The 14319-nt window shown below is 35.8% G+C and overlaps 2 protein-coding genes across 3 annotated transcripts; one reads left to right on the top strand and one right to left on the bottom strand.

The window, feature by feature from the left end:
- Nucleotides 1-661: 661 nt before the first annotated feature.
- LOC110785481 (uncharacterized protein At2g39795, mitochondrial) lies at nt 662-2805 on the top strand. The gene is made up of 3 exons (XM_021989926.2): nt 662-1018; nt 1990-2348; nt 2468-2805. Exons 1-3 carry the CDS (start codon nt 740-742, stop codon nt 2625-2627), a joined length of 798 nt encoding a protein of 265 aa, XP_021845618.1. The 5' UTR covers nt 662-739; the 3' UTR covers nt 2628-2805.
- A 278-nt stretch (nt 2806-3083) lies between these two features.
- On the bottom strand, nt 3084-13722 carry LOC110785480 (delta-1-pyrroline-5-carboxylate synthase). Of its 2 annotated transcripts, XM_021989925.2 has the most exons (21): nt 13379-13582; nt 11678-11749; nt 11458-11561; nt 10864-10966; nt 10627-10761; nt 10521-10538; nt 9900-10177; nt 9153-9303; nt 8823-8987; nt 8598-8675; nt 8070-8159; nt 5473-5559; nt 5219-5305; nt 5039-5135; nt 4836-4939; nt 4645-4720; nt 4409-4565; nt 4237-4305; nt 3951-4017; nt 3790-3860; nt 3084-3430 (listed from the first exon to the last, which is right to left on the bottom strand). In XM_021989925.2, exons 1-21 carry the CDS (start codon nt 13427-13429, stop codon nt 3340-3342), a joined length of 2151 nt encoding a protein of 716 aa, XP_021845617.2. In that variant the 5' UTR covers nt 13430-13582; the 3' UTR covers nt 3084-3339. The 2 variants fall into 2 exon arrangements, with proteins under 2 accessions (XP_021845617.2, XP_021845616.2); XM_021989924.2 differs by lacking the exon at nt 10521-10538 and having other exon boundaries at nt 10600-10761; nt 13379-13722.
- Nucleotides 13723-14319: the final 597 nt, after the last annotated feature.

The raw sequence follows: 14319 nt of genomic DNA, 5'->3' as shown, positions 1-14319 counted from the left end.
AAGTGTAATACTCTCGTCGTACTTTTTTTTTATTGTCCAGAGCTAAAATTTACTTTATTAAGAGTTGAGTGTAAAATATGCATATGAGTTGATAAAATGAATTTGTATCTATTACTATATACTAAAAGAGACACCAGGAATGATACATGTCACTTCCTGGTGAAAAATTTTCCCGCCAAAAACTTCTTCTTAAGAAGACATATTTACTTTTTTTTTTTTTTTTCTCTCCTTTTGTATAATTGTTTATATATGAAAACAAAATATAGGATTATGGATTATGCCATTATTAAAATTTTGGTAATATTTTAGTCAAACTGTCATATCAGTAATAGAAAATATTCTTACTCAATGTTTTGGCCAAATTAGCATATTAAATATATCAAATATTTTAGTTAGATCATTATATTAAACATATAAAATATATAATACGTAGTAAGTTAAAATATGATAAAATGAGTACATTCGAGATTATTAATTACGCAATAGATTGGATAAATAATTCAATTAAAATTTTCAAATATGCACGGGACCTAATCTAGTTGAACATATAGAGCATTTCATTTTAATCTAGCCCCCTGAATGACTGAATGACCGCCTCTGAAATACTGAAATGACTATATTACCCTTTATCCACCGAGCTTCTTAAACCCTAAACCTCTTCATTTCAGCAAAATACAATCACTCATCATTTTCCTTAAACCCTAAAACCAGATTCCTCCATCTCTCTCCGAATTCATCAATGGCGTTCTCTGCAATTTTCCAAAGATCCGCACGAAAGGCGGCCCCACTCGCTTCTCGTCTCATCGGATTGCAGAGAAACTTCCAATCTTCCGCCGCCATAGCCTCCGTCATCAAACGCGCGTCTCTCTCTCCCCAGTTTGTCCGCTCTGCCGCATGCTCTTCCACCCGCAACTTCTCCTCCGAAGTTGCCACCAAATCTCCGTCGTCCAGCACCAAGCTTCTTGAAGTCCTTCAAAGCGAAATCGATGTCGTCGAGGAGTCTGAGGATAACGATCAGGTCCTCTTTCTCCTATTTCTCCTGATCTAATTAACAGGGTTTCTTTTGAGTTTGTTAAACTGAGGATTTCGTTAAGTTTTTTTATTAGGGTTTCTTTTGATTTGGTTTAATTGCTTCAATTTATCTTTTTTTTGCTTCTGCTTGTTACATTAAAAATTGGGTAAATTGTCCAGAAGATTTACTTAATTTTTGGGTGTAAGGAGTTGTTTTGCTATGTTTTGTTGTTATTGTTTCAATTTGTGTGATTTTGTGCTTCGTTTATGCTATTATTCTATGTTGTTGGTCTTCAATAAATTAACAAATGCTGTAGATTGAAATGTCAGCAGGAAATTGTAGTCAGAAATTATTGAAATGCTGATGTGAAAGTTTTTCTTATAACATATTGTTCACCCTAAAATCTAGAGCTGATAAATTGTGAATGTAGATGGATGCCACATTTATACCTAAAATCTAGAGTTGATAAATTGTGAATATAGATGGATGACACATTTATACCATGGCTGATCTCGGATGAAGGGGAAAAGGAAATAGGAAATTTCTAAAACAAGTTGCTGAAAATGTTTTGCACTTATGATTTTTATTGATTTTTCAGGAACCTCAAACATGTAACATATGTGTTGCTTTATTTGCTTCCTGGTTTTAATTTAATCATGATGATACTGTTCTCTAGGTGTTACCTTGTGTGATAAATCTTGTATGCTGGTTTTGCACTTGAAAGGAAGTACTCCATCATTTCATCCGCCCCTAAAGCCGCATTGGCTTTTGGTGTATGTTGAACTTTCATCTCTTTGCTTTTGCATGATATGCTGTTTTATTGGAAATTGATTATTGGAAAATGCTTGAAATTGTTGACTGGCTTTTAATAAAATTTTCAAATTGATGAAGGTACTCATATATAATGTGTCTCTTGCAATTTTCGTGGATAGCTGGATTTTATGTGGCTGTTGTTTGAACATTTCCTGTATTTGCAGACTGTAGAGGTTCCCAAAGGCTTCCCTTTTGAAATTAAGGACAATGTTGGAGAACAAACTGTGACCTTGACAAGAGAATACGAGGGTGAAAACATTGTAGTGGAAGTATCCATGCCCAGCCTTATAACTGGTGAGGAAGATGAGGAAGACAATGAGGACGACGATGCAGACGAGGATGGTAAAGAGGGGGAGACAAGTTCCCAATCAAGTGTACCACTTCTTGTAGTTGTTTCCAAGAAAGACGGTCTGTCGTTGGAATTTGATTGCACTGCTTATCCAGATGAAATCTCAATCAACAGTCTCTCGCTTAAAAATTCGGAAGCTGAAGACGAACTTGCGTATGAGGGTCCTGATTTCCTGTAAGTATCTTTATTCATTGTTCTATATTCAGTGATTTTGAAAACATTGAGCATTCATTCATGTTCTATTTTTCTGACTAGTGCATTTACTCTGTTAAACTTTCCTTACTATTTTATAGTGATTTGGATGAAAATCTACAAAAGGCCTTCCACAAGTATCTGGAGATTCGAGGTGTCAAGCCAAGCACAACTAACTTCTTGCACGAGTACATGATTGAGAAGGATAACAAGGAGTACGTAAGGTGGCTCAAGGACGTCAAGAAATTTGTCGAGGCATAGGCTACTGGCCTTTTAATGGCAGGAATTCTGTTCCATAAACAAGATCTTAGTGACATTTATAAGATTGTTTTGCTGCTTGTAGTTTTGATATGCATAATATAAGAAGCAGAGTTATTAAACGTATATTTTTTGGACAATTTGCTTCATTTCTCAGAAGTTCAAGCAATATTAGTAGGAACGCTGCCCTCTTAATAGCTTTGCTCCCTAACTTCCTGTAGCCTTTGTTTTCTTCTGCTGCTATTCTTTTCGGTTTTCATGACCAATGAAGTTTGTGGTGTTTATATCCAAGAATAAGTGAAAGTACCTTAAAGTTTCTCTGAGAATAAACGATAAAATTTGTTTTCTTTTACTGCTTTCATTCCCAGATCATGATCCCAAAGACCTGAGTTTCTGAATTTGATATGCTACATGAATTTGAACTTGTTCAGTTTTGGATGTAGAAAATTACCAACTTGCTTAACTGAAACTACAATAATGTGTATATAACTGAAAACCTTGTTGAAATTAGGTAATCGTTTATTCTAATAAATAGCCTCTACAATAGACGGGGAAGGGTCAGAAGTAAAAACTACGGACATACATAAGACTTCCCAAAAGGCAGCGGGAGAGAGGACAAGAAAAATGCAGATCCTTTTCCCCCACACAAACTGCACTACTATTGGGGGTCCAAGGAAGAGATCGATGGTAACAATAATAGGTGTTAAACTAAAATTTAAAGAGTTAATGACGCAATTGGAAGGTCTTTGTGCGTATATACCACGGCTTTGTCACCGTCAACGATTTGCCCATTTCCCTTGAGAATCCTGCGATGAACAGCAGTAACATTTCAAATTAGGTAACCATTTAAGGAACAAGACCAGAAATGAAGGTTCTTGCATGCTAAATTGCTAATATGCTATTGCTCCTTTCACAGAATACACTATTAATACCCTCGAAAAATGTAGGACAGAAGATTTTGACGCCCTACAACAATCATCACTGTTTCTTAACGAATACAGATGGGAATGGCAGCAGGGCAAAAATGACAAAGCAAATTAGATATGGCAACCTAATCAAGCTAGATGGCATGCTGTATCACATCCATATCACCAAAACCAAGTTAACTTCATGAACAACTATCTGTAACTGAGAATATAGTACTTTAATATTAGCATGAACATACCATCTCGTAGTTAATAGCCCCTCCACTCCAACTGGACCTCGGGCATGAATCCTACTTGTACTTATCCCGACCTGTTAGTGTTCACAAAATTGTGGGATGAGTTAGGTTTCAAATAATACCAAAGAAGTTGTATCAATTCAATGAATTTTCCAAAAATATACCTCAGCACCCAGCCCAAAACGAAACCCGTCACAAAATCTCGTACTTGCATTGTGAAGTACAGCAGCACTGCATATTAACATAAAACATCATCATAAAAACATCTTGACAATCAATGTTCAAGCCTGAGTGGCCGAGTGGGCCAGAAAGCAAAAGACAAGTAGATAGGTAGCATATCCAATGCTCCGAGTTTACTTAAAATCAAATTTAGGGTTGTTCTGATGATTAGACAAAGATGCTTAGACATACTAATAAATTACTCCGCCATGCACAATATAATATCCTCACCTATCTACTTGCTTCAAGAATACTTCAGCAACTTTCTCGTCTTCTGCTACGATGCAATCAGTATGTGCACTGCAATCCCAGAATGCAAAAGAGAAAATCACGCCCAAAATTCTAAAGACTGAATTGTCATACATGTACAAGAAAGAGATGATAATCACAATTGAAAAATTACCTTCCATGTTGATTAATATGTTCAACGGCAGCATGGACATTATCCACTACTTCCACTGTACAAGCAGGTGTGTTGTACTCCTTATGGAATGTTTTAGTTGCTGGAATATTAAGCTCTTGCAAGGCACTGGCTCTTGGTCCACCAAACAAGTCAACACCTGCAGCACAAGTGCGTAAGTTCTGACTCTTGTAAAAAGCAAAAAGAATGACTGACAAGTGTGAAGTGATAACGCATACCTTCAGATCTAAGTTCAGTAACAAGCGCATCCAAGCCTCCATTCTGTAGCAGATCTTTATGTACAAGCAGCGTTTCCTAGAAGATAATACACATAAATACATCACAACAAGCAAAACAGAATCACGGCATTTAATTTGAGGAACATAAGTCAGTACAAGATGAAGGGAAACTAATAGAACTGGTGATTTACCATAGCATTGCATGCAGCTGGGTAGTCCATCTTTGCATCCAAAACAATCTGCTTCGCCATATCCATATTAGCAGATTTGTCAACATACACATGACAAATTCCATCTAAGAAAGAAACCATGAAGCTTGATCAATACACAATATGGTGTCATCCTCCTAAGAGGTAAGCAATGAACATGTACCCCGGTCAAGGTTAAACCATACCTGCATGTCCAAGGACAGGAATTTTTGTTGACTCTTTAATCTGAGAAACAAGTTTATTGCTGCCTCTTGGTATGACAAGATCAATGACATCATCAAGCTGCAGCATCAGTAAAAGCTTTAGTACAGTTTATCACAGACTACCAGTATCATAAGTTGAGGGAAAATAATTAAAAATATAACCTTGAGCAAATCAGGAATCTCCTCTCTCGTGGTGACCAGACCAATTAGTTTCTCACCAACAGTGGCTGGTAGAGCAGAAGTAATGACCTAGAATAAGAAAAAATGTTCAATAAGAAGAAAAAAAATAACCTACAGTGGGATACACTGGTATGGCAGTTGTGCAAAAAATCATATGTTTCTTTTTTTTTTCTTGTAAAATTTCAGCATTTACAAAAACAATCTTAAAATGTACGCAAGAAGGAAGAGTAGAGAACCTTGTGTAAGATAGCATTTGATCTCTTTGCTTCCTTTCCACCCTTTAAAAGAAGTCCATTTCCACTCCGAACGGCCAATGATGCTATCTGCAATCGGCGGAGGGAGTTAGTGAATAAGAGCCATCTGAGATCTAAGCAAATACTATTACATTTCAATAAAATTCATATTGGTCCCTTAGGCTTCGATCTGACGTGAACCCAAGTTTAATTTTGCACTCTTTGAAAAGGAGAGAAAGGATACAGTATGCCAAAATATCGCATTGAGAAAAATGTCGCATATGACTTTCAAATCAGAGGATGATAGGGAGAGAGATCTTATAGTTGCATGTTTCTTATCATGTCATTACATCAGCATTCACAACATCTAAAAACTACCATTAAGCACGTGGATTTATTTGCAGGGACAATGTCTTGGAAAGGCCACATATATAACCTTACCCTTAAAGGCCCTCACCAATCAGGAGTTGTAGCCATTAATTAGCACTGATTCATATTTCAACACTCAAAACATTACATTCTAACATTACACTGAGTGCCATCTAAAGTCATTACAATAAGTGTAATTAGAAATTAAATCTAAACCCATAAACCTAATCCAAATAATTTCATCTAAACAATAGGGTAAAAAGTTTCTGTTGTAGAAACTCTGCCTTTGAGGAACGTTTTCCACCATTATCTGCCTAAGAATTGACAAACTTAAGGAAACAACAACCCCAAGTACAACTTTTCCTGGCCTAAAATCATATACCTGTTGTTTGACCAATCTAGCAATGCATTGTACTCAAGTTACGAGGAAGCTGCCATGAGGATCCTAAGTCCATTCTCAAAAGCAAGTATAGGAGTATAACTCTATGGAATAAACAAAAAAAGGTCGAGAGAGGAAACCAACAAATTAGTAACATATTACTCTAGCACCACATGTCCTTGCTACAATACTACTGAATGAAGCTCACGAGTCAAAAATTTCAACCCATTGTAATGTATCTGGTGCAGTCATCAATAATTCTCAGAAATATCAAGACACACTCTTAATACAACAAGAACATCAAGCAATCCTTTTAAAACCTTGTTTTTTTAATGGTACACTTCTTCAGTAGCTTCTATACACATTCTGAATTTGATTTCAGGATTACATGTTAAAGCTACGAGTACAAATACCAACTTACCAGTTACCACCGAAAGTCTTAAGTAATGGTCAATTAAATAATGGAGATATTCTTGACGAACACAATGGAAGCCTCAATATTCCACCATTGTTCTGCACCAACTAAGTGAACGGGGTACCCAAATCATTCATTTTCAATGATTTACGCAAACAAGCAATTCTATTAACTAAGCCTCAATCTATACCAGAATACAACTTTTAATGACCCTGGAAATTCAAATAAATATCTTTGTAGTAGTGTTGGAAAATTTTAACTCATATAAGAATTATAAAATATAATAATCGCCCTCTAATTCTGACATTTTCTTTCTCATGGCATATAAAGCAAATCATACAGCAGGAATTCTATGTTACTTGAACACTTCAACTCTCTCATTCAGCTATATCACATTATTCGTACATTCGACACTCTATCATAGGCTGACACTTCAATTTGAAGTTTGGACCAAAATATGCAACTTTCTAACATGGTCAAGTCGGATACTTGTACTCCACTGCCTACCCATGCCCGACTAAGCTTGAGTAACGCTTATTACACAACCTGCTGAAAACATGAGAGTTCTCAAGCAAGACTAACATCCAATTGGCTAAACCAGTCATAAATCAGTTACAAGGAAATGTTTCATCAGATGTCTATACAGATGCATCAGAGAAAAAGATTGCCAGGCATTGTCCATATCTTTTAGAGCTTCAAGAAAGCCCGAATTTCCGTACACCAGATTCAATGACTGCAACCCATTGAAAAGGTCACAATCAAATTGATTGTCACGTAGTTGTGGGACAAGATCTTGCTAGCAAATGTTGAGAGCCACGGCCATCATTGTGCAAATTTACAAACCAAATAATTCAACTGGAGGTTATAGTTTTCCCTCAAAAAAAAACTGGAAGTTATAGTTCAAGAGATTATAAAACAGGTTTTCAGGAGCATGGTAAAAAAATCACCTTATCTTGTTATTTCACAAAGAATCTTGAGGCTCTAGTCCTCTACACTACTACATAATTGTTAGAGATTAAAATATGGGTCATGTGTGAGGTGTTATGGCTTTGGCAATGGATTATAATGGCTAATATAGAAAGGCATTGGTCTATTTATGATTTTGCAAGTGTAACTTTTGAAAAGTATGTTACATAATGGTCTATCACATATGGCTAATATAGTGTAACTTCTGCCGTGGTGCATTCCATAATTTATTGGCCTTTGTTTGATTCCACACTGCAAAATGGCATCTCCAAGCGACTACCACTATTATTATCTCTATCTCATTGTCGTATGATAAGCCCCAAGCTAAACAAGATAAGGACTAAAACCAAAAGGCTATACGCTCTTAAAGACTATACAGAAAAAGGATACAAAGCTACAAAGTCAGTGCAATACTAATTTAAGCAGATAACACAAGGCTGTATGCTAATAACACCAATCGAAAATACAAACCTGAACTAAAGCATCAGGACGAGACTCGAAAACAATCAGAAGAACACCCAAAGGGCATGAAGTCTTCTCCAAGACGAGTCCATCTGCAATCTGAAAGGACAAAAGTCATGGGAAAATTAAGACATCAGCTAATTTTGCTGCATTTTAAAATTGAAAGCACAACATGACAGCATAAAGTCCAGGTTGCTTAAGACTTCTTATAGCAATAGTATTAAGACATGTCTTCAACCTCAACCCCACAAACAAATATTTTCCCTGAGGGTAAAGCAGGAAGGCAGTCAATTTTTTGCAAAACGTAAAACAATACTTTCTGGATCAAAACAAAAAAAAAATACTAAAATGAAATTTTTTGGATCGGAGAAATAATAATAAAACACACTAGACAACTAAATATCAGATAGTGGTTCCTCTAAACACTAAACTAAATAATACTTTGTACAATATAGTCTTTTTCTTTGTCCTCTTTAAAGAAAATAGACATTACAGCATAAAACAAAGACGCATTCGAAGTAAAACAAAACCGCATACCTCAGTTTTCTTTAAAATCCGACCGATAGGTTCCTCCATATCAGCAAGGACACGAATCGATTTGGCAAGACTAGAAATCTGCATAAGAAAAACGCACATTAAGAAAAAACCACCAGAAAACAAAAGTGAAAAAAGTCACACGTGATTAAGGGAAGTCAGTGAATAAACAGACATTATAAAACCAAACTTGGCCAACAAGATTCAAAATATAAAGCAATGTCTTGCCTTGCCAGTCTTCAAGGCTAACCGGGCCACCAAGGATTTGTCATATCCAGCCATTTGAGCAACAGCAACATCAGCATCATTTTCAATCTTAATCAGTTGTTCATTGTCTTCCAAGGCGTCAGCTATGTCTAGCAAGATCTTTTTTCTTTCTTGAGCTGACAGTGCCTGTTGATATAAAATATTAAATTAACTTAAGTAGCAAAAACACACTTTTCAAAGTTGGTTTTCTTGTAAAAAAGCTTGAATCCTAACAGAAGCCTTCATTTGCATAAAATAATACGAAGTACATGAAAATCACAACAATATACGAAGTACAATAATAAGGAATACCTGAAGCCTCCTTGAACACTCTCTGGCAGCAACAGCCATCTCACGTGAACCAGTTTCTTTAACTGAAGACCATAAATGTGCATCCTGGTGAAATAGAGTGCCAACACGCTGGCCTTTGATAACTTTGATAATATTGTCTGTTGCCTTGCCACTTTCAAAGTTACAAATAACAATCAGGAAAAGGGAATTGTGTAAGATAATCAAGAAAATAGGTTTACCAAGAAACTTAACAATATCTTTTGTGGTTGATCTGGAACCCTCAATTACATACAAATCATGCTCTTATAGGGAGAATAAATATGCTATAATATCATTTCTTCCTGTTATCTGCCTCCGTGGAAAACAGATACTACATACAAATTTGGTGGCATTGACAGCATACAATTTATCATCTCTACTTGCTAATTAAAACAGATTTACTGTTTATTTTCAGCATACTTAGTATGATAAAATATTAAACTTTCGGATTGCTAAATCAAACAATTCAGTTGCTCTGCTCCCCCCCCCCCCCCCCCCCTTCCTCCCCTGTGAAATAGCAGGTTTAGACAGTGTATTTCAGGATAAGGTCATACAGATGATTACTAGGGTGACTGATGCCCCTACCGATTATAAGCAGAACCAGGGGGATAGCACTTGTAGTTTATTGGAAAATATTAATGCTATCATTCAGATATAATCTTTAGTTAAGGGGAAAAGGACCGTTAATTAAAAGAAGCTATAAAACAAACAAAACATATAGAGCCTTACCTAGCTATGATTACAGGAATACCAGCCTGTGCAGCATGAACAGCTGCTTTTACTTTGGCCGTCATACCTCCTCTTCCCAATCTAGACTTGTCTCCAAAAGTAACTTCTGACTGATGCTTCTCTTTAACATATGTATGGATAAGCTTTGATTGTGGATCACTTGGTGGGCCACTATAAAGACCGTCCACATCACTCAACAAAACAAGAAGATCTGCCTTTAGTTCCAACGCGAGTAAAGCCGCTAAACTATCGTTATCCCAGAATATACCAGATGAATCCTGCTCAAAGTGCTTACAATTAGAATAATGAAAAACTGCAAACGAAACCATTAGTCGTAAACAAGAAAATTTACTTCCACATCTATTATTAAGATATGTTATTAAACTACACTGCATCCTCAGTGAAAGCTTAGAGTATATAGATAATCAACTATCAGATATGTGGTATGCCTTGAGAGTTTCATCAATGACCCAGAAATATGGAAAAACAAATTTCTCAAAGTAGATCCCTTTTTTTTTTGGCTTTTCCCCTTCAGCAATGTTTGAAAATGATAAAAACAGCTTCAAAGTGAGTATTCAAATGATATTACTTGTTTTGAGCTATCCTGGTCACGGCTTTTACCTTGTTTAATGTAGAACCCTGGTTACAAAAGGGGAAAAGAAAACCATCAATGAAAATTAAGTTTATAAACAGCACATACCTCATAAGGAGCATTCCTGGTACTTACTGCATCATTTTCATTTAGTACAGGTACCACTTTTGAATCCAGTAACTGATTCACAGTTTCAGAAAGTTGTGATCTAAAATTTGGATCCCTAAAATCGTTGTCCGTAACTAGAAGTTGGGCAGCAGTCAGATCCAACTGAAAAAACATTCACTACGTAATCAACATATGCTAACAAGCCTCAACCAAAGAGAGGCAGCTTCTTATCATGAGTAGACATTTAGTTGCGTAAATATTGACCTGACTAAATAATGTGTCATAGAGAGCCATGAGACCATTCTGCCCAACAGCAGCACATGCTTTCCCATCAAGTTCAGCTTGCGGTTTTTGGAGATCAGCAAAACTGTAATATTGAAATATACCTTAAGATTACCAAGTGATAGTTCCTTTTACATAGCTTTTAACATGAGAAAAAAGCAACCGAAAGTTTAAAAATAAATTGCTAGTTTGTGTAATACAAAGCTAACATCAAACAACGTAAATAATGCAAGAGTATTTGCCCACAACAGTAGCTTCTCTAAGCGTATCTATCTACAATCACAACTCTCGCCAGAATTCTTGATGGACCAAGATTCTTTTAGCAGATCTCCCAAGTACTAAGATCAAGAATAGCCCGTGAAAAGGCCAAAAGTTTCCAGGAATGACTCGCGAAGCTAACTAGCGTTTAATACTGATTGAAGGTCCTGGAATGAAAACTTCCCCTTTTTTTTCTCTTTTATGCATTTATTATTTCTTCTGTAGCATAACAAATAGTATAATACTTTACAGTTTACATCCGACACAGCTTAACTTTTTAGGCAATGACAAGCTTTACAGAGAAAGAAAATCTCAAACCTGCTGTTAACCAATTTCCTGAATCTAAGCCTCTGACGACCAGCACTAACAGCACCTGAACTCACCAAAATAACTTCAAATCCATCAATGTTTAACTCCTTGATCTGCATGAATAAAAAGTGTTGGGACAAAGGTTAAGTTTCACCAGATACAATACAGGTAAAGAACCCATATATGCTCAACCAAGGTAAAACTTGGAAAGAGATGACAGCTACTTCACCTGTTCACAAAGTGCACCTAGTCTTCCAAGTGCCATTCTCCCATCACTTCTCGTGACAACGGCAGTTCCAACCTATTGGTATCAAAGAACAAAACCAAAGATTTAAAATTTAGGAGAAAAATGAATTTTAGAAGGGCATGGCTTTCAAACTTCAAATATTTTATATCAGAAGGGAAGGGCGCAGAACATGTCACATCACTTAACAGAAGAAGTACAATAGAATCTAAGCAAGAATATCTCTCCCCCTTCTGATTGTGTGGCTAAATTCAAATCCTTCTACAACAAGTATGGCAGAAAAAGACCATCAATACTTGCGAGTTATGAATCTAAGCACCATCATATTTACTGATCCTTGAAGCACGCCAATCCACCTAGTTAAATAAGAAGTACTCCGTAGTTAGACTAGTAGCTAATTCTGGGATTTCAGCTCTATGATCTTCATGTTACTTTCTTAGGGTACTTCAGGTTAGCTGCCACTTCTCTCTTTTCCATTGTTTATCGAACAAATAAATTGATGTTCACTAAACAAATTAGAGTCACCTAACAACAATACAACTGACAAAAAAACTCTCAAAACTTACTCTCTCATTCCCAATTTTATACACCATATTACTGTTAGGCAACTTTTCATATCTAATAAGTTAAAGATTTGATCCGTATTATCATATTCATTAATTGCATACTCTAATTATCAAGGATAATTTTTCGAGAGAATTCGTGATCTCTATAACTATAACCAAATATGGCCTATTAAAATGGAACGAATTGATCACGAAGTATGAAGTACTATGGCTTTCAACACTGTGTTAACTTCAAGCAATTCTATTTCCTTCCTCCCCCCTTTATTTTCCTCCCTCCCTCCATTATTACTTTTACCATTGCCTATGAACATGTGAAAAAGAAAAAAAAATGCAGGAAAATGCATGTGGGGCCCAACAGTGATACCCTGCACAAGGTTTCCGAGACTCGTAAACGAGAGATCGCAGAAAGTTGCTACCTTTATTTCCACCACACATCACTTAACAAAAATAAATGCACTTTTCAAAGTCAAAAAAAAAAAAAAAAAAAAAAAAAAACTCAGTTCCATCAAGCTCACATCACATCGTATCACAATTACTGCCCTTTGTCAGGTTACACCACTAAAACTAGGAAAACAATACCATACTTAATTTCTCTCGCCTTCGAATATTCAAGAGTAACAAAAGTACTGAAAAATCCAAGTTAATTTACTTGATTTTATACATGCATGTAGGATTGTAGGCGTATATCAAATTGGCCATTTCGATATTGTTAAATGTTAAATTCATATCGTGTAGTTGTTGAATTTACAGTCGCAAAATCTTGATAAGGAGATATTACTCGGCAAACCTCAAATAACAGAAAACTCCATTTTCTAAAATTTCCCAAAATTTGAGGACAAAGAACGTTTTTCGAGGTACACAATTCGTTAAATTAGCCCAAAATAGCATTCTCCTGCCTACAACAATGTAATAAATCTATGTACAATTCATATTAAAATCGATAATTTTCCAAAAACATCTCACTGAATCAACACAGTGTGACAAACATCGACAAATTCAATTCTCACAAATAAATCAGAATCTTCAATCAACACTGATATCAGCATGAAATTGAATCAATTGAATACAAAAAAAATATCCCGACGCAAATGAAATGAAATTGAGTGGAAAATATATATACCTTGACGACGACGCGCTTAACATCCTTGACAAATACTCTGGAAGCGTCCATGTCGAGAGGTAGGGGGGAGAGAGAGAAAGCGAGTCGGGGTCGAACTCGGACGAGTCAGCAGCAGAGCGAGGTTACTCGGCGACTCGGTAAAACAAACTCAGCTTATAGAGTGGAGAGAGAGAAATGTGTTGATAGAACTTCGAAGTTGTAGGGCACTTTAAACCCGTAATTTATACAAATCGAAAAAAAAAAAACTCTCATTTTTTATTTTATAAAGTTAAATAAAAATAAATAAATAAAGGGTCAGGTATTTTTCTCTCTCCTTGAAAAGTGTGGAACTAATCAAATGGTAAGTGGTAAAATGTAATTGGTGATATCATATTTTGTTGATATTATTGGTTGTAAATGGTGATGTGGCATGATCTAAGAGGATGGTGTAAGGTAGGAAGTGTGGGGGTGAAAGTATGTGAGTAGAGTTATTAGGGAAATGACAAAGTTTGGGGTAGGATCCGTGTAATACGGGTATTATTTTCACGGACACATGAGTGGGTCCCTTTTTAGAATCAGGTTACACTGTTACAGGTATAGATTTTGGTGGCTAGTTATTTTTTGTTATATGGAAAATGTTTGAGCAACCTCCTTAGATACTCCCTCCGTTCCCTTAATATTCGACCTGTTTTAACCGGACACATTTATCAATGCATAACTTTGACCACCAATTCTTTTAACTACATATTATAAAAACTTATAAAAATATTATATTTTAAAAATATATATTAAGATGAAGCCAACAATATATTATATACTAACATTTGTTTTCATATACTAGAAATAAAATAGGGTCAGAGTAAATTATGTGAATAGTGCAAAAAGTCAAAACAGGTCGAGTATTAAGGGACGGAGGGAGTATTATTTAAGGTACATATTAGATTCGGATTCGTGTAATATAC

Source organism: Spinacia oleracea, chromosome 1 (genome assembly GCF_020520425.1).
Source record: "Spinacia oleracea cultivar Varoflay chromosome 1, BTI_SOV_V1, whole genome shotgun sequence".
Classification (NCBI taxonomy): domain Eukaryota; kingdom Viridiplantae; phylum Streptophyta; class Magnoliopsida; order Caryophyllales; family Amaranthaceae; genus Spinacia; species Spinacia oleracea.
This window is presented reverse-complemented; position numbering and strand designations above follow the sequence as displayed.